Source organism: Eucyclogobius newberryi, unplaced genomic scaffold, assembly GCF_026437365.1.
Source record: "Eucyclogobius newberryi isolate DKJ021-1_F unplaced genomic scaffold, fEucNew1.0.hap1 SCAF_22, whole genome shotgun sequence".
NCBI classification, from domain to species: Eukaryota; Metazoa; Chordata; class Actinopteri; order Gobiiformes; family Gobiidae; genus Eucyclogobius; species Eucyclogobius newberryi.
The window spans coordinates 14,173,341-14,196,818 of record NW_027315857.1 but is presented as its reverse complement, the minus strand read 5'-3'; the positions used below and the strand labels follow the sequence as shown (position 1 = coordinate 14,196,818).

Sequence of the window (23,478 nt, the reverse complement as noted above, 5' to 3'; positions counted from 1 at the left end):
AGTGATATTCCATGGAAAAGCTGAAAAACACTTTCTGACTGTTTCATTTTAGATTGTCTTATTAAGATTTGGGATGGGAAATGACTCGATGAAAATGCCAATCTGATTGTTTTCCTCCAAAAATGTATTATTTATTGCGGGGCTATTCAACATAAGGCCCGCGGGCTAAATCAGGCCCTCCAAGCGATTTCATCCGGCCCATGACCCATCTTCCAAATATTAAAAAAATTAAATCAAAATCTTGTTTACTGGTTTATTCTGGTTTAGCACTAGTTTAGACCTGGTTTGGTCTTGGTTTAGTCCTTGTTTAATTCTGAGCTGTTTTTTTTCTGGGTTAGTGCTGGTTCAGACCTGATTGGTGCAGGTTTAGTCCTGGTTTCATTCTGGTTCAGTATTGGATGAGCAGTTTTGCAATGTGAATAAATCATGTTATTTCTCTTCTAATCAGTGGTTATTTTACTGTATGAACTCCAGTTATTGAAACAGTGTTTGGGATATTTAAATGTTGTTCCAGTGGTGTGGTGCCCCTCCGGCCCGGAGGTTGTGGCAATGCTTCCTTTTCAATGCATGCTTTTAAATAACATGTGAAACAGTCAAATGTTTACCATGCAAAAACAAACTGAAATGTTATACTGAGTCCTGGTATTGGAACGGTCAAGAAGATAATTGCTTTTGTGGCCATAGGCAAAGGGTCTAATATCTTTTAGATGATTGATTCTCAAGCTAAAACCCTTAAGTATAATCAATATTCAGTACATGCACCGTAAGTGAAATGTGTTTAGTCCAACCTGCCGTATGCACTTTATATAATTTCAATTCAATCTTTACTTTAGCTTATCATTCAGAAAGTTTGATTTGATAAAGCTGCTCACTCACTGGAGGAATGGAAAGAAAATTAAAAATGTCACTGTTGTTTGATCGCCACTAATCGAGAATCATTCTTAAATCGTGGTGTTTCTCCTCACAATAAATAAACACTATTATTTGATATCATGACATCCTTACAGGTTTTCATTCACCGTGGCAATCTTTGACAAAAAAGATCATTTATTTACACCATGTCTAAGTAATATTTAGCGGTTGGCTCTACACGACCCGACGACCTTCAGCGTTGGAACTGCAGGACGGATCTTTGAACATTTGGAGACATGTTGAGATTAAAAAACATGCCAACTTCTTCACATTTGACCTTCGTTTTCGCAGTAAAACATCAGGAAATCGTTGGACTCTTTTTCTTGGGTGTGCATAACTGAACCGTAATCATCTTCTCCTTTGTGACTTTGTTTGCTGAACCGTTCAACACAAGGAACTCTAATCTGTGGACAAACAGCGCTCAATACACTCTTTGTTGGGCCCCATGCAGCGGTGACGCACCTGCACTTGTGGACTTTGGTATGGTAATACCAATACTGTTCTTCTGTATCTACCTCTGTATCTACCTGCGTTGCACCAATGAAATTTCCCCATGTGGGACAATAAAGGAATATCTTATCTTATCTTATCTTAATGTGGGCACTGCAGTTTGCTCCAGAAAGGATAATCTGGAGTAAAGAATACTGCAGGAATAAATGTAGAAGTACTCAGTAAACTTGTAATGGGTTTAGTACATCAAAATGAGTCCAAATGTATTAAAAACGCACCAAAAGGTCATAAGGAACCAACGATCGAGGACTGTACTGACATCGTGAGCATTTTTAGTGTTGTTTGTACTTTTAAAAACTAGAAAAAAGTGTCAAAATTAAGTTGGCCACAATGACCTGCCCTAGAACTAAGCATTACGGTACTTTTTAGGTCTATCAAATTTTTACACATTTATACAACCACAGACTTCAAAATGTCAAATTCTATCAATGTTCTATCAAAATTTCAAACCAGATAAAAGTAATTTGAAGTTTCTACCTGTTATACTTTTTTTGAGATACAGATATTTTATGAATATTAATGAAAACCAAATGTATTTATTTTTACTTTGAATTTTCAAAAGCTCATTTATGAACCAGTGAATAGTTAAAAACTAAACTCTAGAGGTTCTAAATCAATCAATTTTAGTTATGTTAATTCATGAAATGTACAAAAGGGACACAAATATTCAAATGTGGTTACAACACTGGAACATGAACTAATGGATTTTATCTCTGAGATTTGTTTTTAATGGGAAACGCAGGCAACAGAAAACGATGGATGAATGTGTGTTTTTTAAAGATCGTTTTGTCCACTTTCATGTGAATGTGAACAATTCTTGGTTTCTTTTCTGCAAAATAGATAGAGAAATGGCAGTGCATGTGCTCCAGAAGGTCAGAAGGTGTTATGGTAAATATGGAAAACACTATAGTAAAGTTGATTGTTATAATATTTACACCTTTTGCAAGGCTGTGGTAAAGTAGTGGTAGTATTTTTTGGAATATTACTTGCAACATTTTCCTTTATATTTAGTCAATACTGTTTGTTTTTTGGAAAGTGGGGAAATGCAAAAAGAAATGAAGCACCATTTTGTTCTTTATATTGTAAATTGTGAGCATATTGTGTTATAATGTGTTACATTCTGCGCATTTACACTTTATGAAATCATTACATTGATGCTCTAAAGTGATTTTTTTGGTTACTTTTGACAACAACAACAACAACAACACACTCTTGAATCTTGCACGATCAATTTGTGTTTGCTCTTCCCATTAGCGGTGGCCACAGCTGCCCCGGGGGTAGAGTGACAGAAGCGAGGCTGCCCATCACCACCTGTCCTCACACGTCACATGTCGTTATGGAAGACGGTGAAACGCCTTCAAGAACATTATTATAACACAGAATGGTAGTTATTTCAGGTTTTCTATGCAGCCGTGTCTTTGGAGAGGAGGAAGAGGAGGATGTGCAGGAGATAAAAGGAGGAATGAGCAGTTTTTAAAAGCTTTAGTTGTAGACTTTGTGTGATGGGATTTGGTTTGACTCGCCTCGCAGACAAAGACCAGCTCTAATCGCTTCATAAATTCAGGGCTTTATCTTTGAGCTGAATGAAATTGGGCTGATTTCTCTGTGCAAATATCACATATTTGATGTAGAGCTTTTAGTTAGTCAAACACGGACTACTCAAACAGCAAGGGACTTTTCCTCATGCATGCTTAATGATTCAACATAAATCGACTGTGATGTTATTTTACCGCAAAATTATGAGATCATAATAACGTTCAGGGATGTCACAAAGTTTAGCACTGTGAATTTTATGATTATTCATGATTATTAATAGTGAGATCCTTAATTCACAACGGCTGATAGATGAGCAAACTTTGTGAAAACTCATCAAATGTAGTTAAAAGTTAATTTGATGTTTTTCATTCATTTAATTCATGTGTCTGATAAAAAGAATAAATAAATGTCACAGTATCATATTTTAGTGTTAGGATTATTGTGAGAAGATACATCACAATTGTTGGCACTGTGACCAAACCACGCTGAAATACTGAATTTGCTTTCGTTCACAAACTTTATGAATGAAAACTTAAGATATTGTCACATAAACAGACGAAACAAAAGATAAAAAGTACTTTACATGCAGTTTGACTTTTATGGAGAATAGATTTAACTGAAATTGCAGCTTCCTTTGATTCTCAAGGTTATTCTTTTCTTTAAATAACATTATGATAGTAATAATTACGACTATTGACTAACCGAATTCTCTTGACATTCCTTTTGTATTAAACTACCTTCTTGTCTTTGCAGCATTGAAAGACAACGTAAAAGCTGCATGTTTAGGCTGCCGCGTGGCTTCAGAGCAAATCATTTTGAATTTACAAGATATTTATGGTGGAAAACTAAAAAGAAAACACAAAAAAACATGAATTGTTATACGATGTAGCAGCATGATGCGTTAAAAGTCCCAGAAAACACACATTTTTTCAACAAATCCAAACTAAAAATACAGGTACAGTGGAAAAGGGGCCTGGCTCGTAATAAATACCAGTGACAAAGCAGGAGCTGTTCTAGTCTGAGTAAACACATGAGCCATACTTGTGTCATATTGGCAAACACGCTGGCGCTCCGTGTGACCCGCCGAGACCTCCTGTTCTGCAAACACTCCATTGTAATTAAAAGAGAGCGGCAGAAGCAGGTGGAATGTGCCAGCCAGAGTCCGGCCCGTGTTGTCAAAAGGCCCAGCGGCCCAACAGACACGAGCTCGCCGGCATTACAATGAGAGGCGCGGCCAACGCATCAGCGGGGCGGACCTGACGTTGCCGTGGCGACCGCACACACCGCACGTACTGTAAGGTTAGAGTGACACCATCGGGAAGTTAATATACAGGTCTGATTTTAAAGGCTGCAGCAAGTTATATGTTTTATAGTTTTCTTTTTTGTGCTTGTTTGCTTTATTTGATAGGACGGTGTGTTGTTTGTGAGAAGAGCAGGGAGGGCATTCAGCAAATTGTCTGAACTGGGAATTGATCTTTGTTGTTTTTAAGGGGAAACACTGACATAAATAAGAAAAACTTCTCAAATGTACAAAAAAATGTCTCCTATCTGGACAAAGGTACGTGAGGCCTCGAATGAAGACCAAAAATGTGATACATAAATAAAGGTTAATTAAACAAATAAAATAAAAAAATCCTTTGCTTTATTCAGTATTCAGCTGCTCAATAAACTGTAATCCTATATAACACATGGACTGTATTTTAACATGTTCTATATGTCTTCCTTTACCTTGTGTAATGGTTTTATGATGTGGAAAACTGTTAAAAAATGTCACATCTTTACGACAAATAAATATGAAACATGGATAAGACAGGTTGAAATGTCTTCATCTTGTTGACATATTGGATTCCTTTTATCTTATTTACTGAAGTTGGCGTAAACATTTTAATTTAGCCTAATTTTCTTGAAAAAAAATCATTAAAAAATCAGGCTTAGAATTAAATATCAACAAATACTTCAGTGTGATTAGTCAAAGTGCTGTCCTTAATGATTCAAGTTGATTAAATGAAATAATGAAACATGTTTAGGTGCAGAATTTAGATTTTTTTCCACATAAAAGCTCTTATGTCAAAGTGACCAACGAATAAAGAATAGAGAGTTTTGCCTGTAGTGAGAGTGCTCTCCGTGCACACTGAGGCTTCACCTGGCGCAGGTCGCTGAGCATGTGCACGGAACATCTCTGGCCTAATCATGATGACATTGTCAGCGAGTGTTGGAGAAATATTCAGCATGCTTGTCTGGCATCTGGCATTGTGCACCGAGGAGCAATTACCGGCCTATCAAATCATTTAACAGCTCTGTTCTGCTCTGCGTGACTCTCTCTGCCATTACTTCAACTTGGAAACCGTGAATTAGACCTGTTTCCCATCATGCACTGCGCCGCACATGGTTAGACTAGTTAAGAATGCCCATTAAAACATAGATTAGACGGTTAAATTGTTTTGCGCACGGAAATTAAGCAAGTCCGAGAGCAGAAAGTCCATTCCGATGTCCGTAGCGACGCCCAGTTACACGAAAAGTTCACGAGTTGCACTTATAGGCCAAAAGTGAACCGTTTTATTACATTAAAATGCTCCATATAAACAATGCATACACACTAGATTCATATTGCTTCAGACATAATTTTTCTTTTGCTGCTCGACTCCAAGTTAAACAACTCTGTAACAAAATGTAAGTACAACATTTATGAAAATATAAATCTCTAAACAGGTAAAGTCAGCTCTGACGATACAAAGAATACAATAGAAACATTCAACTATGAGCTGCAAACATTTAAGTTATTAAAAGTCATTCAAGTTACGGAAACATACAATAATATTGTGTACCGGCTTCCATATGGTCACATTCAAATATACTCTTAAAACTGGCATTCCAATATAATAGAAGGACTCTTTTAAATACTTGTTAGCAAAGATAGCACATTTCTCTATCATAAACAGAATCACAGTTCAACACTAAAACAATTTGGTAACAATATCTTTACATTACAAGCCTCAAAAACAAAAAAATCTGGACTTTGGCAATTACAAGAGAAACTTCTTTTTTAAATCGACAAAACTAAATATATTAAAGCTCGGTGCTGCTACCCAGTATGACACTACCCAAGGGCCATCATTTTGTAAACTAGTAAACATACAAAAGATGGAATAGCCCTTCAAAAGTATATGGACAGGTGAAAACGGTGCCACGTTGTTTTTTTAATCATGCCTGGCATTTACTGTATTTCAACCAAAAGAAGACATTTGGGTTAAAACAGACATGCTAACCAGAGCGACCGCGGCGCCTGCAAAAAACCGTCATGTTATTTAGATTGTCAGCAGACTGATATCTCATTTTTTTTGAACGACGTCATGCTCAATTTTCAGAAACATGATGGTAATTTGCAAGGCCCTGGACGCCCTGTACTGTATATTATTATAGGCATAGGCAAGTCCAATGCCTGTTAATACTTCTAGCTCACTTAAAACTCTCTTTCTCTCTATATATATACTTTGTTTTGTTAATAACTTTAAATCTTTTTCTCATAAATCACACGTAAAGTGCTTATCGTCTATTAATCTCTCTATATATTCACACGTTTCTGTTTGGAATAGAATAAACTTCATTATATCTAAAGCAACGTTTTAAGGCGAGGATGCCTATGGTGCTACACTTTATGCTCATAGTGGTTTCCCCTCAAAATAAATCAATAAATACAATTAAATCAATGGCACAGACCTCAATTAAACTGCAGGTAATTTGACACGCGGTAAAATAAGATATATTTAGAATTTTCCCACAGCCTCAAATTTACATAGGATTAATGCAAATATGCAACTTTGTGTGTTACTTTTGACTGTACAAATTCCCTCCATTTTGACTCGCTCTAGTCTGCACATAGAGACATATTTGAAGTTTCCAGGCACTCACTTTGATTGCATTAAGCACAACGGAACATTTTTTTCATAAGTAGTTTGCACAAATTGCAGCAGACAAAAAGAGATATGTACATATGTTCATAGGTCTTTTTTGTACAGTACCGACTGATGTGTGGATATGAATGCAACTATGGCGTGATGTGCACAGACAATGACACGACAGAGGCGATAGTCACAATGGCCCACGTGGTTGAATTGTGATTTGTTCATTTCAGTGCAAGCAGGCAGATTTGTAGCAATGTTGGGTTATTATTTTCAGTTTTTGACAGATGACACTAACAGACAAAGTGGGATAATGTGACAATCACCTGAAAACAATGGAATGGTTTCAATTCAATTCATGGCAAATCGAAAATAATACTTTTGTTCTTCAAATGCAAAAAGGACACATTATGGCAAACTAAGCCGGCACAAAATTTACATTTTTTCTTCTTTTCAAGACACATTTTCTTCTGACAGTCTTCATGTGTAAAACTGTATTGTAGGTTGGAAGTAATACTAGTAATAGGTTGAGTGCAGCGCTAAATTGGTCGGCCCATAAATTACCCAAAGGGCTGACATCTGCAGCTGATTCACGTGGCTGTAAACAAGAAACAACTGCACCCCAGAGATTCAAACTTCCTGGTTTCCCCCCAATCACTGCAGCAGTTCGGTCTTTTTTGTTGGCGTGGTGGACTCCCCCTCCCCAGAGTCTGATACGTTGATGGGACTGTCCCGCGAGAAGACCTCCGTCGACTCCCTCCACGTACAGTCGGCTATCGTCTTAAAGGAATGGTTGCCACATTTGGGTCGCACTTTTTGTGAAGCGTTGTTGACTATTTGGCGACTGTTCGAGGTGGCGATTTTGATTTTCAGAGTTGCATCGACACGATCCACGACCGTGTATGTGCCGATGCTACCGTCTTCGAAGCCGATGATGATGTTCAACGCCCGCTGGGAGAGAGACAAGAATGTAGGCGTTTTGTAAAGAGAACACGTGCCGATACTTTTACCATCAGCGAGACGCATCACGATCAAATTCGACACGACTCCGGCTTCATCGTCCTCCTCGCAGTTACGGAAACACACGTAGACCAAATAACGCCCGTCTCGGGACAGTTTCTGCCGCCATATTATCCCGGCGGCGTGGACAAGTCTTAGTTTGCCGCTGTGGAGATCGAGAACGTTGATGTTCTCGTCGCCCTTCGAGACAATGCCGAGTTTGCCGTTCGGCGAGATTTGGAAGTCTTCGAGATTTTTGAGGAAGTTGGCCGGCAACTGCACCCGCCTACAAATGGACTCATCGGCAACACTCCAGATGAACACAGTCTCTGTTGACGTGATGAATACCACGCAGTCGGGACAGTCCGGGATCAGCTTGAAGTTGACAATGGTGATCCCGTCATCGCATATGAACTTCTTGGATACGCTGCCTGACCACAAACTAACCGCAAGTATTTTGTTTTTAGAAGAGCCGACCAGAAAGGTGTTTGCGGTGGTGATTAATGCGTTTTGCAGGGTAACTAAAATGTTGCAAACTTTGTGCCCGGTAGCTAGCCTCCAAACTCGTGAGACGTTCTGCTCGCAAAGAGACACCACAAACTGATCATTGTGTGTGATGAGCATCTGCGATATCCTCTGTCCATTGATACGGAATATGTTCTCTCCAGTGGTGGTTTGCCAGATGTATTGGCTGGACTTGTCGTCGGATGAGACCATGAGATCCCCTGAGGAGGTGAGGACACAGTTCTCCACTATGCCCTCGTGCTTAAACACTGTCTCGATGAAGCCTGTGCTGAAGTTCCATTTGTGCACAGCCTCCGAGCCGTCCATGGTAAAGACATAGTCCTCTCTGCTGGACAGCTGCAGCGACTGGATTTTCTTGCCCGTTTTGTCGATGTTGGACATGGCTGTGATGATGTCAATATCCCAAACGGACAGGACGCCACTGCTGGTGACGGACAGCAGCAGATTGTGATGGACTGATTTGATAAGTTTGACAATAGCCCCTGAGATTTCGATGAGGCTAGCCATGCACTGTCCACTGTCCCTCCTCCACACAAAGATGGAGGATGTGTTCTCCATGGATGCTACAATGCTCTGTCCATTTTTAGAGAGCACTGCAGCGACAAAACGCTCTGTTCGCTTGGCTTTAAATTTCTCTACCATTTTCCAAACCTTGGTGTCAAGAACTTCAATGCTTCTGTCTTTGCAAATAAGAATGGACTTCTGGTCTTCTGATAATTCAATGCCTACGACTTCTGTGTCATTTCCTCTGCAGTCGTAATCCTCCATGAGCCGTGGGGTTGTGATCTCTTTGGTGTTCCACACTGACAAACTGCCCTCATTGTCTATCATCACCATTTGATTTAAAGTGTCTAGAACCAGAATCGACTTAACAAACCCCCCAGAGAACTCCGAGGTTATAGTGGAAAGCTTGTCTCCATTGCCCAGATGAAAGATGGTTGCAGTGTTCAGGTATTGTCCACAGAAGGCATACATTCCATCAGGTGAGCACTGGACACATGTGACCTCATACCAGCAGTGGAACTGGTAAAGAGGCCAACCGTAGAGCAGGTCGATCACATTAACATCTTTACTGGCCTCCAACCAGGCCAGAGCATGATGTGTGGACAAGGTGTAACCATTGATGAAGGCCACACCTCCAGCGACGCCCCCATGCTTCGACCCTTTGATCTCCACCTCAGATAAAAGGCAGGATTTGTGATTATCATAGATTAGCAGCGTGTTTTTGGTTGTAGCCACAACCAGGTACTTTTCATCAGTTGTTAGCCTGATCCCTAGAACAACAGATCGGGCTGTGTCAATCTGTCTAAGCAACTTTCTGCTCTCAACGTCCCATGTGCTAACAGACCCGTCTTCCAAGGCTACAAGGACTATGTTGGGGGCTAGAGTGGGGAGGATCTCCACTATCTGCATGTAGCTGGGGCAGAGAGGCAGCCTTTCTGGACTGTAGGTGACATCCATAGAGGAGTGTAGAGGCACTATAGAGCAGTACTTTGGACCATCTTTGTCACACTCCAAGAGGAGGTGTCTGAGCTTAGGCAGAGAGGTGACGACAGGGAGTAGCCTCTGCTGGAGCTCCGCAGACAGCGATGCAGGGTTCTTTAGCACCTTGACCTTGACACTGCGCAGAGTGGCACCCAAGAACTTCAGTTCCTTTTCCTGGGAGTAGCTGTACGCTACGTCAATATCAGATAAGGCCTTGTCAAACTGACCGATCTTAATCATTGTGTAGAGCCAGCTGAAGTTCATGATGACGCCGAACATGAGATCGTCCGTCCTCCCACTGCGAGTGAGATGGTAGACCAGCTCTGTCATTTTTCTGTGATTCACAAAGAAGATGTCGGGCTCCAGTAAGTTGCACTGGAAGACCCAGGGCTGCTCCGGCGTCTGCCTGTCGTAAGAGTATTTATCAGACGAGGCCTTCTCGTGGGACTGCTGATGGTGTGGGTTCTTGTGGTGGGATATGTTGAGGGAAGTGAAGTGGTTGTTATCATAAGTGAAAATTTTCTTTCTTCCCCCAGACCATGCCCCCAGAAAATACTCGGCTAAGAGACTGTGCATTTGGTGGACATCCTCCTCATTACTGAGATAAAGCTTCTGAGCAATGAGGTGCAGGTGCCTGTTGGCCCAGACCATTAGGGTGACATTTCGTACTTGTCTTTCCACTAAATATCCCTCCAGCTCTTCCTTGAGCTTTGCCACTAAGTCATAAGAAATCCTCAAAGGATTTTTGAGGTAAGTTGCAACTATAACATCTCCCAGCACAATGTTATCTAGGGACAGAATATCCTCCAGCTCGACCTCAGTTAAACCTGCTTTGGCCATAGTGATATACCCCAGTGCTCTAAAGACAAACCTCTGGCCTAATTTGTTCTCCACAGAGTAGAAAAGCTGCTCAATGCTTTCATGCACTGTGGAGCACAGAGAGTGGTCATCTACATCTTTGTGAGAGCGCCAGTGGACCACTTCTCTGTAGATAAGATTTACAAACATGGGTAATGTACACTTGGCCAGCGCCTCATTGACATAAATTTGCTGTCCTGAGGTGACCTTTCTCTTAACCCTCAGTAACTGCTGCTTTAATGTTTGACTGCACACTTTACGATCTCTCTGCATCAGTTCAACATAGTTCCTGTCGTCATGGATGAGGTTTCTCAGCTTTTGTAGGATGCCGTGTTTGTTAGGCAATGTTGAAACTACAATGCGAACCGTCTTAGGCAAGTGAATGGGAAGCCACCACAGTTTACGGGCTTCATCTGCGTCTGATAATTGCTCGAGGGAATCCAGCACTAAAACCAATGGTCTATGAAATGAGGATTCCCCGAGAAGGTTGATGAAGAGCTCTCTCATCTCTTGGATCTTGTTAGGCAAAAAGTGAATCAGGCAGCGGTAGTTTAGTGCGATCTGTTCACAGATGTTCTGCAGCAGCGGCCGGAGGTCTGTGGAGGCCTGTGAAGAGCCGATGAACCGAACAATCACCACTGGGTCGGTCTCGGGGCCCATCTCCTTCTGAAGCCATGAATATGCCTGAAAAAAACAACGACAACAATAATAACAAAACTGACACATATTAGCAGTACTGAGCAGTATTCATGAACGCAGACACATGTGGAGCAAGTGTTTTGTTTGTAGACAGACAAATCCTAAGTTTCCCAAAGTACTGCAATTACGGTGTTATAGGAAACTACTTTTTGATTTAGAGGCTGTCCTTCAGATAATCTCTCCAAGTATTCTAGTCATTAAAAAGCTTCAGTGGTTAAAATTTTAATGTCCTCAAATAATAAACGGGAGATTATTTAAATAATTTACTCAGCTCAAGTCAAGAAACATAACCCCCCAGCAGAATAGGCATAATAAATAAATAAATGTTTTCAAAATTCACTGCAATATTTAAAAAAAACACACCAAATAAGAGACTTCATTTGGAAAAATTTCACCTTAAAATTCTTGTTGAATACCAAACCTGTGTGTCATGTCGACGGCACATCCTGTATATTAACATCATATTTTCTACATTATACAGTTGAATGCAGTCTACAGTTATGTATTATCATCTTGTCCACAGTAGAAAACTTGCCCCGTGCGGTTTAGCCTGACTCTCAATAGACATGAGACAAGTATTGATATTATTGATATAGTTTTAATGGGCTGGAAAGTGCTCCAGACCAGAGACATTGCTCTCAGGCAAATGTTTGAAAATTCAAAATCCATTAGTATTTTTTCTATGGACTCTGTTAACAAAATATTAATAATAAGAATACTTTTAAAATGTATTTAGATAGAGAATACTGAATACCACTATTAAAATCTATTTTGTAACACTTATTTTCTTTAATGCCCTTTTTGATTTTATATATGTTGTTTTATTATTGCTCATCATTGTATGTTGCACCAAAGAAAGTTTCTATGTTTGTGAATTTTGTTCATTGGCTATGGCAATAAACCTTTTCTGACTTTGATTCTGATTCTGATTATCCTGTGACATGGACCAATCAGAGGTCTGTATTCTGTATACAAGTAGCAGGTCAACCTTGAAAAAAGCTTTAAGTCTCAATGGGTTGTTACCTAGTTAAATAAGGTTAATAAAAAAATATACGTATATATCATGAGTTAGAACATGTTATTAAAATGTGTAATTATAATGTATGTAGAATATCTTTGTGTGAAGCTATCCAAAATGTACCGGTATTATCTTAAGCAATGCTATACTATACTATAATACTATAAGAAAATATGGAAGAGACAAGACAAAAAATGTACATCTTATACAGTAAATAGGGATGCTGCTGAGATGATTAGGTTAATCAATAATTGTGATTATTCAGGTCACAATGTAATCTTAAGAACTAAAAAATATTTGGAAGCAAAATGTAGTTTTTTAAATTCCATCTATAGTAAAATAAACTGTCTAAAGTACTTTTTTATGTGGCTGTTTTTGTCAAACTTTATTCTGTCATTTAGAAAGTTTAATTTCATAAAGCAGGTCACAAACTAGAAGAATAGTAACATGTTAGACTATGGGAATGAAAGAAAATGAAAGATTTCAGTGTTTTAACCATCAAAAATCATGAATAATCCTTAAATCATGGTGTATTTTCTCCTCATTGTAACATCCCTAATTGTAAAAGAACTAAACAAACAAATAGGTACATACATACATCCATTACCTCTTTGGCGACCTGTGCCAGCAGCAGTGTCTTCCCGGTGCAGGGTCCTCCGTACAGCACCATGGGGCTCACCCTGCTCCCTTTAGACGGCATCAGGTACTCCTGTATATAATCCAGCGTTTCACTCGGGTACTCGTACAGCTCTGCGTAGGTCTTACAAAGCGACAGGTGCTGCAGAATCTCATCGTAAACAGAGTCCGTCTCTGTGTCAAAGTTCTGCTGGACCGTAGCTTGTATTATATCTACCATATCCTCATAAAACTGTTTACAAAGGCCTTCGACGTAGTGGCTCTCGACTTCCTGCGAGTATCCCAGCTTCATGTCGCAGTGGGTGACCGACGAGTAGACGCGCAGGTTGGAGGCGGCGACCACGGTGGGGATGAATTCGTCGCGCACTTTCAGAAGGCGCTCGTGGGCCTCCTGGTTGCGCATGACACGCTCACTGCTGACGACGATGTCCATGTACTTGGCCATCTCGGGGAGTTTGGCGAATCGGTCGAAGTTGGAGATCTTTCGGATGTAGCAGACGCATTTCCTGAGAAAGGCAGGGGTTTGTTTTCCGAGGGCGAAGTCGAGTTCGTCTTCCAGAGCTGAAATGAGAGCGACATTATGATGGTCAAGTTAATGGTAGAACGATACAGGATATTTGGCTTGCTGCTGTGGCCGATACTGATATTTTTAGTTTTACATTTGTAGCAAGGTCCACTAATCTATTATTAGTTGAGATTAAGTTAAGAAAATACCCTTTCACTTATAATAAATAATAATGAATAGCAAAATGCATTTATGTATCGATTGTGTAAGCATATAGCTGTAGTTTTAGATTAATTGCCCTTCTATTTAAATGTTTTACTCATTAGTTTGTTCAAAAAATACTTTTATTGGCCAATTTATGATTTTTTTTCGATATACCAGTTCCATTGACCAATTTTCATACAAAATTTGTATCAGTATATCGCCCATCCCTAGTCATTACATGCACAAAGGGGGATATTTAAAAAAACAAAAACTTTTAAATATATTTAAATTCATTGAATTAAAGTTAATATGTCAAATGCAAGCAAATATGCGTGTCAAAACATCTCCGAGTGCCTTTACTGCACGGTCAGTATCAAAATGGACACAAAACAGGAACTGAGAAAAGGCCGGAGAAGTCGATTTCACAACACACAATGCATGAAAGTTTTAAAAAGTGTGGAGCAAGATAGTAGACTTGTGGTTCCGACATACACAAAAGACTGGTGGCAAAACTGTTAAGACGTGTGCTTCCTGTAGGTACATGTTTAACTACAAGGGATTGGCAAACAGACACCAAAACGAATAACATTACGGTTTGCATCACATCTCTCGAATACAACAGCTGTCGACAAATCCTGAACTAATTACAGCGTGACAAAATTAACTCAAGGGTTCAAAATTTACATTCAAATCCCAATCAAAAGCCCGGAGTAAAGCCACCGCTGCTGCGTTCAGATAACCATCAAAAGGCTGTCGGAAATCTCGCAACTGAAGGGCCTTTTAGCCTGTGATTAGCCAGATTTCTCTCAAGCCTTTTTTTTAAAGACCAAACAAAATAGATAAAATCTCATAAGCCAGCGTTACTGAGCTCTATCGAGGGCTCCCCAAGAAAGAAGCAGCTGACTGAATCTGCTCTGCCCGCCTCTCCTGTGTAGTTGTGTGCAGCGGGATAATTAGGAAAGAGAGCACGGAGCAGGAAAGTTGGGACTTCTAAAAGACGGCCCAACTTCCTTTTTGTGTTACAGCCGAGCGCCTCTTTAAGCCCAGAGAGCACAATTAAAGAGCCTTAAACAAGAGAAGTGCTCCCAATTTGAATCGAATGGTAAAACTTCAACTGCAATTACCCAAGTTTTATTCAGATCAAAGATAAAAACAAACCTCTAGAGTATTTTTCAAGATAATAAACATTAGGGTGGCAACGAATTGTCGAATATTCGTGACCAAGTTGACTAGAAAAAATGACTATAGATGTGTTTTGTGAATCTTAAACATTAGCTGGACGTAGAAAATACTTAGAAAACAGAAAAACAAAAAACAAAGCCTGAATCAAAATGTCAAAATAGAATAAATAACTCACTTTATTTAAAATCTCACCATATTTCAACCGTTATTTGGTTGACAATAGGATTACAATGTTATTTATCATGAGCTGAATTTACACCGTCATCCATCACTCACTTACAACATATGGCCAGCTTCGTCGTGGTTGTCATGGTTTTCGTCATGTTTAATGGCTACAGTCAAAAAGTGGTTCCTGGTCCGTCGATCATTTGTAACTTGGTTTAACCTACAGCTCAGCAAACAACACAACTGACACTTTTGCTACAAATAGCTTTAACTTGGTCAACAATGTGAGCTAAAAAAACCTGTTTGTTTGTCGTTATCAGAGGAAACTCAAGTGCATTCCTCCTGTTTCACCTCTGTTCTTTCCATATTACAGATACTGGCCATAAAAAACTCCAAAAATGTGCAGTTTTCTGAGTTGTTGAAGCCGCATAACACGTGTATCAATATTCAATCAATATCAAATCACAAAAGGTTCACTTGCCGACCAAACAGAAAGGTAACACGGTGAAAAGATATCACAGGTGGAGCAGAGACTGACCAGAACAGAGGAATTTCTTGGACTGAACGCTCTTCATGGTCCCTTTTTCCTGAAGCTGCAGCACGGCCGTCCGGAAGATGCGCTTGATCTCTTCTGACACGGTCCTCCAGGCCTTGTCGTTCTTGCTTTTGGTCACACTGCTTGATTCCATCTAACGGGAGCAGGAAGAGGAAGAGGAAGAGTCTCAATCTACCCTTCGGACGCACGGTAAATCCATCTTCCACAGACGTAACGCAGGGTCAACAAAACATGTCTCTACTTTCTCTCTTTTTTAACAGGTCAAACTTCATAATGAAAAAAGCCTATCTGCACCTTCAAAAATGATACTTTATTTAAACCTTACTGCTTAGTTAACTCCTTCATTATAGTGAAAATATTCAAATAGTATGATAATTGTAAGTATCAGAGTGGATGACGTTATGAGTGATTGTATTAATAAGCTTGGAATGTGTACATTTTATTGTACTTTATACTTTATTTACATTAACCTATCCAGAGACTCAAGGTGGAAATTGGCAACTTTGATATAACCTGGCACAAGCTTTTTCCCTGTTTTGTGTAGAAACTACTTAACTGCAGTATCAAACATATAGTGCAATGGTTCCAAAGTACCAACAAAGAAAAATGTGGCTTTCCGAGTTCCACCAGATCTAAACCATTATATCTATTATAATGGACTGTTCCAGGTCTAAACTAGAGCTAAAATGGGTCTAAATTTTGATCATTGCTACAGTAGTTTTATCCAAGAAATGCCTCATAGTATGACACTAAATATTGAGTTTGAGAAGCACTGATAAGAGTACATAGTGTAAACACATAGAAATGCATACAAATGTACTAAAAATACTTAATTCTGCTATTTCTTTCTGTAATGTCCAAACAATGTTCTTTCTCTCTCTGGGCCTGAAAATATGAGAAGTAATACATTCCCCACTCCGCACAAAGACACCATATACACTCTACACACCAAATATACAGCACTTACAGAGTTCTGGTAGTTCTTGAGCATTTGGGCTTTAGGTTTGAGGTAGTAAGCGGGTGGTACCGAGTTCTCGTCCCGGCAGTACCACTCCTCCAGTATGTGTGTGTCGAGCCCCGCCTCCACCGCCGCGTCCAGGATCATCTCGAATTCGGCCGATTCCACCTCCCCCGGCACTCGGATGCTGCCGTATTTCTCCCCCACCAGGCCCTGGGAGACAAGCCAGTCAAGAAGGACAAAGACGCTTAGAGGAGAACCGTAATCTCTAAACAGTTTCTTGGATCAGTGGCGCACAGTGAATGGCGAAGTCAACGGTGCAAATAGAGCGACTTATTCAAGGCAATTACAAAGCCCTAAAGCGATAAGTAATAAAGCAAGATGCAAATCCAAGTGCAGACTATAATCTCGAAACTCTGTAACGACGAACCATCGAGAGAGAATGGATTAAAAGAGAAAATGTTGCACCTAAAGTGTTATGAAATAAGACTTCAAGCAGCAGTGTTAAAAATACATGCAAGCAAAAGGAAACAGCTTGTTCAGGGACACAGACCATCTGCCTGTATTGTTATTTAAGATGAAGAGGGACAAAAATAAAATATCCCAAAGCGAAACAAAGCAAAGAGTGGCCACAAATTAAACACTGTTCCTCTGTGCTGTCCATCAAACTGATCATTTTGTGTAGCCTTAATGCTACATTGACTAAATTAAGTGTTTGTGTGATAACGCCAATGTTGTTATTCAGATTATATGTATTACAATCCAGAATAATGTGCTTAAACATGTAAGTGTCAAGGTTGTGGTTCAAGATGTGAACACAAAAGTACAGAAATATCTCATTATTTCAAAGATTATAAGGTTGTTTGATTTTCCTTTATGATCAGCTTCTAGTGCAGTTCATTTACATATTTTTAAATCATTGTTCATCAGCATTTTTTACGGTTTTTTTGTTATTTTTTTTTTTTTTATTATTATTTGTTTTGAAAGAATAAACATAGACCAATCAAAACTTGTGCGTAAATAAAGATACAGTAACAGTAACATTGTCACATCAGCATTTTTTTCATTGAAGATATACGGTACTTTACTATTAAAATCCTGCAATCTTCAAAGTAACAATCAAAAGCACTGCACCTGATTTTTAAGTCTAAAACTAAACTAATTCCTCACTTTCCTAACGCATTCATAACATCCCAATTATTCACAGCGGTGTGTTTGCTAACAACAACTAGCATGCTAATGACGCTACTTTCCGGTTAGCGGCTGCTTAACAAAAGCGCTTTATAATCAGGTGCAAAGAAATGACGTGTCTTCAAAAGTACAATCCTAGTCGTGTTGTTCTCTCTTCTCAGAACTTTCCTTTGTCCTGTAATTAGCCGCACAAAAATCCAAGCAGCTTTTATTCCTTCAGCGAACAGATGGGACTGTTTTAAATGAGAGAAAACTACTGCATTAATTAACATGGCTCCGTGTCCAAATCACAAACCCGGACCGTAAAAATTTGTATTTCTTGCGTTATTACGACTCCTTCCATCGCCAAAGCAACGTAGCTGCTATCTTTGTGCGCGAGCAGCTCTCATCACAGCCCTCGGCATAATTAGGCGTCGTCCAATGAAACGTGGCCTTTTCACTGCGCCATTATCTCCCACTCCACATTGGCATATACAGTAAGCCTGAATGAGCAGCCCCCATGGCTTTGTGATTGACAGGCGACTCATCGTGGTCGGAAATGATTACGGCTATTTCCTGATGCGTTATATCAGATCTATTCTCCACTCTAGGACCGGCTGATCCGGGGTAAGAGAGGGTTGAGGGACGAGCCAAATGAGGGGCAGGAAAAAAGGCTGTACGCTAACGGCGCTGACGCTTGGACGCCGCTCCGTGTTGGATTTCTTGTTCCCTTGGCATTGGTTTGTGGAGCAGATGCAGAGCACAAGCCGAATGGGACGACGGCATGTGGCGTGGTCAGTAAGAACAGCCCACACGCAACGCTACACATGCCGCTGACGGCTGAAAACTCATCTGAGTGCATCTGGTTGAATCTGCGAGTGGTGTAGCGTGGTTGGGTAGTGCACTTGGATTGACGTGTATCAATATTATTGTTATATGTCTCTTGCTGTTAGAAATATTACGCTAAATCAACATTTCAATGCGTTTTTCACCTTGATGCAATAGTGTTTCCTCAGCATTAGTTTCCTCAAAGTTGTATTCTGATCCTGTATTTTCCTGCAATTGAGGCTCAGCTCAAAAAAGTTTGGTTTCCCCCTACCCTCTATCTCTTATTATAGAAAAAGCAATACTCGGATTGACAAATGTAAAGTTCTAAAATGTGATGTAGCCACTTAAAACAAATATAAACATGTGAATGATAATCTGCTGCTTGTTACGGTGAAATGTCACAATGAAGAGGCGGGGCGGGGCTTATCACTTCTGCAGCTTTGAACAGGAAGTGAATGGAGTTGCTTCTGTTATCAATATTGCAGTTTATATTGAACGATATAATGTAATGATTGTTTACTTATAATATAGTTTAACATTAAGTACCTGAAAAACAAACACAATATGTCTCCTTTAAACCTCAACCACTATAAAATGGGGTTAGAGTACAAATGTCCCTATATACGTCAAAAATATGATATACCTCAATCTTTATAATCAAAACCTCCTGTTTGGTGACAATAATTGAACAGCTAAATGAATCTTTTACAAAATATTCCACCCAATCATCACCACATCTACTTTGTGTCTGAAGCTACAGTTCAACCCTTTAAAAAAGGATTATTTTGAGCCTTTTTCTCATGCAAGATCTTTGAACAGTCCCAGCGATGCAGGAATACAAATGTGGGAATGTGCAGATTCTAAAATAGACATTCTACAAGCCTCTGCGTGATAAAAATAGGTCAGGTAACAAATCGCAGACTGCTCAAAATAACAAGGCAGAAGGAGGGATTCCCCCAGTGTGTCTGTTCTGCCAAAATCAAGCGTTTAGCCGTTAAATAGGGCAAACAGTTGTCGTGATTGATGGAAAAGGTCACGAGCTGGCTTCTGGCCCGAGACATTTCCAGAGACAGGGACAGGATTCACATTTGAAGGCATGATGCTGTTTTAGCACGTGCACAATGTTTGAGATGAAAGTCCAATGCCAGACACATGTTTTATCATCAGTGTGGATGAATATGAGGTTTGGATGCTAAAATGACATCACTGTAAACTCTTCAAGGAGCTGTGTTTGAACAAATGGTGAAACGTGAAGCAAATGGTGGTTAAAATGGTTACTCCAAATATCGTTTTTTAGATTAATTTGACTGGTACTGTGTTGAAAAGCTTAAAAAAGTGTATCAGGTAGAGCACATTTCATACACAAGGCAATTCAAAGTGCTTCACGCAGCAGGAAAAATGCATTAAAATCACAAAGAAATTACAGAAACAGAAATACAATAAAATTAACTAAATAAAAAGTACAAATAAAAAACATCTAGCCAAATCCAAATGTATCTGACCACATTGGCAGGCATTCCAGACACTCCTTCCCGTATTTATTTGACATTGCAGCATGACAGGTGTCTCTGGGATGGACACATCACTTTCAGATTGATTTGTTCCCATATCTGTGCGCTTTCTGCAAAAGGCGTTGACTTTTTATTTTGTGGCAATTATTTTACCAATCGGAAGTCACCAACTCTCCTTTCCTCACTCCTTTCTTAAAGCCTGCCGTTTTGGATCAGTATAGCACGTTGACCAAACTAATTGAGATTTCTCTGTGACTCAGGCGCTTTTGCATCCACACTAAACACTAAACAGTTGGAGTCTCCGTGGCTCTGCTCGGTCCACTTCTGGTCTGACTTATTGGCGCTGCGCTGTTTTGTCACAGGAGGATGAACGCGCTGGACTGAAAAACACTAAAACTCTGCGAGGTCTGGAGAGAAGAAAGGGAAGAACAGTTGGGCCCCGAGCTGCTGACAACGTCCCTGCTCCAGGATGAATGGAGCGGAGGATGGGATTTAATAATAAAAAGTGTATATAATCAGAGAAAAAGTTAGTCAAGATGTATCTGATCACTGCTTTTGAACACCAGATCCTTGGAAGTGGTAAAAAAAAAGTTGTTTGTTGTACTCAATGTTTTTTTGGTACAACTTGTGAAACAAATGTTCTAAGATTGCACCATTTATTTATTTGAGTTGGCACATTTATCAAACTGCAAACACTGCCATTACATTTTCAATAAGAACAAAATATTTTCTCTCCTTTTTACAGAAATAAATCATGTTCCTGTAGCTTAGACCTCTACAAACATGTTCTAATATTTAAGGGATTCTTGTTTTACTATCAGTTTATATTTCTCTCAAATGTCATGAATGCTTCAAACAGAATACTACTTTTAAAAAACATATATCACAAATCTAATCACAATTGCAATACATTTGTCCAAAATTGAAGTAATGAAACATAAATCTTACAACAGCAAATCAATTGTAGAACTAAAAAAATGCGTAAAGGCTGAAAAATATAGGGAATGTATTTAGCAAATCAGGACAGAAATCAGGACAGAACTGTGCACATGGTGATGTATAAAATGAAATGTATTGTATATAGTCTGTAAATTTTGTATTGTTTTAATTCTAGAAGCCTCCAATGGACAGGTGTTGAAAATTAGCTTATTTTGCTATAACACTTAAAACATTGCATCTGGTTTGTCCAATATAAATGCTATGTCCATATAAAATAAATAAAATAAATAAAATAAATAAAATAAATAAAATAAATAAAATAAATAAAATAAATAACATCAATAACATCAATAACATCAATAACATAAATAAAATAAATTTGAATCTTTTGCCTAGTTGCTTTCGCCGCTCTCATCTTTAATAGGTTTTCACACTGGACTGAGCAAGCCTCCAATTTCTGTGTTTCAACCACTTTAACGACCAAAGTGCTCAAGTGGCAAAACTGTATGTGACAATAGCAAACCCAACATTACAGTACGTGGACAAAGTGTTTCCTCCAGTTGTTACGGGCTCCTCTTTCCCCCTCCCGCTTTAGGCTTTTCATCTTTGTAAGCAGCTCCGTACTCCGGCTAAGTGCACTTTATTTGATGAGCCAGCCGGGAGAGCCGACCCAAGTTATTTTACACAGCTCCGGTATGAATCAACAAATCAATCACAGCGCAGTCAATCCGTCACTGACAGTTGTGAGATTTGCAGCGTAAGCTTTAGCGCTGGAAAGAAAAAGGCCCCAGGAGTTATGGTCTGCTGCCTTCTCTAAGGACGAAACAAAGTACGAAAATAAGTAAATAAATGAGTGACGGAGCCAGTCCGTCTTTAACTGGTGTCGGCGCTTATTTGCTGAGCAGCCGCGCGGCCCTTCATGCCCGCGCGCACTTTCCAACACACACTCATACATTCCCCGCTCCCCGCGTTTCCCTCTGTTTCATTCATTCGCATCAGACGCTACACACGCATCTTTCCCCGCACTCCTCCGTCACTAATCCGCCAAGGGTGCACACTTGCGCGCGTTAGGTTAAGTCTAAGCACACACACGTCAATTGTTACCTGTTTTGTCACGAAAGCCGCGCTCCGCCGATGCGTCGCGTTGGGTCGAAACCGAGCCAGGACTTCCTGGAAGTTTAAATGGGCGCTGTTCGCGCCGTGGTGCTGACCATGTGACACCGGGTATTCTATGTGTTTGTATTGCTTTATTTTGAACATGTGTATATAATTAATGATGTATTATGTTGTAGGAAGAGGCCACAACAGTTTATTGTCAGTTTATTTGGGATTTGAATTATCTAGTTATTTTGCTCATTGGGAGGGGCAAGTGAGGAATAAAGGTGAGCCGCTCTTGGCTGGGGGGAGGAGTCTGTCTCCAACAACAGAGAAGGAAACAGTGTGAGAGAGAGAGAGTAAAATAGAGAGAGTAAAAGAGAGAACAAAAGAGAGAACGAGTTAAAGTGAGAACGAGTTATAGTTGAACTCATAGTTGGATTTTTGGACCTTTTTGCTCACTGTATATATTTTTGCACTGTTGCACTATTTTTGCACTTCGGTTTTGGCACAATAAATCCACCTGAGCACTTGAAATCTGACTTCGCCATTGTTTTGAGAGCCCCGCTACAAAATGCTAATATACTAGTGAATACAAAAAATTTTTTAGAATACAAATACTTTAATAATATTCATAAATGAAAAAGTGTCGCGAGTACTGAAAATATTTGCGTAAAAGTTCTGGTTTAAAGTAAAATAGAAAAGAATGTTAAGATGATTGTGTGTTACTACTTTGAGAACGAGGTCGTCGTGACAAACCTGAGCTTCTGCCTTCACCTGGTTCTGGCCTCATTTTGTTCTTTTAATTTATTCGGATTTAATGTTTGAATCGATTTACAAAGAACTGTGTGGCTAGGAACTACATACCGGTATAAAAAAGGCAGTAAATGTTACATCTTTAACAAAGACCATTGCATTTCTTTATTCCTACTGCAAGCGTTAGCTAATTGTATTATCACATTAGCACTGACGCTCAATTTAGTCCAACCCAGTTCAGTTTAACACCCAAACTGCCACTTTGCCTTTAGTTATGCAAGCAAATGTTATTTTTTTACAATATAGTTTTCACAATCAGGGTATTGGTTAGGTTTAAGAACAGGTGATTTGCACAAAGCCGCTTTAAATTATGTTTAACACTTTGTAGCAGTCCAAATGTATTGCTCACTTACCTAAAACATTCTGAGCATCCAAATTATTGACCGCAATAAGTTTACAAGTGCTTTTCACCACTTTTAGAGGGAATTTAGCTAACAACTAGCATGCTAACAACAACAACACTAATCTTCAA

At 39.5% G+C, this 23,478-nt stretch overlaps 2 protein-coding genes across 2 annotated transcripts in view; both read right to left on the bottom strand.

Annotated features, from left to right (window-relative positions):
• The window catches only part of LOC140371856 (uncharacterized), a 179,939-nt gene that overhangs the window by 24,427 nt on the left and 132,034 nt on the right, over window positions 1-23,478 (bottom strand). The window lies entirely within an intron of this gene.
• Window positions 6,750-23,478, bottom strand: part of nwd2 (NACHT and WD repeat domain containing 2) — a 64,636-nt gene continuing 47,907 nt past the window's right edge. Inside the window, exons 5-8 of the mRNA XM_072458941.1 lie at window positions 16,657-16,860; window positions 15,672-15,822; window positions 13,049-13,638; window positions 6,750-11,408 (exon numbers count right to left, since the gene is read on the bottom strand). Coding sequence (XP_072315042.1) covers window positions 7,512-11,408; window positions 13,049-13,638; window positions 15,672-15,822; window positions 16,657-16,860 — 4,842 coding nt within the window. The 3' untranslated portion in view covers window positions 6,750-7,511. The remainder of the gene's footprint in view (window positions 11,409-13,048; window positions 13,639-15,671; window positions 15,823-16,656; window positions 16,861-23,478) is intronic.